The sequence below is a fragment of the Antrostomus carolinensis genome, unplaced genomic scaffold (assembly GCF_000700745.2).
Source record: "Antrostomus carolinensis isolate BGI_N321 unplaced genomic scaffold, ASM70074v2 scaffold26994, whole genome shotgun sequence".
Lineage (NCBI taxonomy): Eukaryota > Metazoa > Chordata > Aves > Caprimulgiformes > Caprimulgidae > Antrostomus > Antrostomus carolinensis.
The window spans coordinates 1-204 of NW_010313249.1; the positions used below are offsets into that span (position 1 = coordinate 1).

Genomic DNA, 204 nt, shown 5'->3' on the forward strand with positions numbered 1-204 from the left:
GAGGCCTCCTGGGGGCCCCCCCCCTGCTGGGTTCCCAGCCACATGGCTCCTGGCTGCTATAAAGCTCGTGGCCCTGGGGACACAGCCGTGTCCTCCCGCGATGGCGTTTCTGTGGGTAGTCGCTTGCCTGGCCCTTGCCAGCTCTGTCTCAGGTAGGTGCTGTCTGCCGGTGTGGGGACATCCTCGGGGGGCAGCAGGACTGGG

The 204-nt window shown here is 67.6% G+C and overlaps 1 protein-coding gene across 1 annotated transcript in view; it reads left to right on the forward strand.

Annotated features, from left to right (window-relative positions):
* The first annotated feature begins 100 nt into the window (after positions 1 to 100).
* The window catches only part of CTRL (chymotrypsin like), a 2093-nt gene continuing 1989 nt past the window's right edge, over positions 101 to 204 (forward strand). The window contains exon 1 of the mRNA XM_029084811.1: positions 101 to 168. Coding sequence (XP_028940644.1) covers positions 101 to 168 — 68 coding nt within the window. The remainder of the gene's footprint in view (positions 169 to 204) is intronic.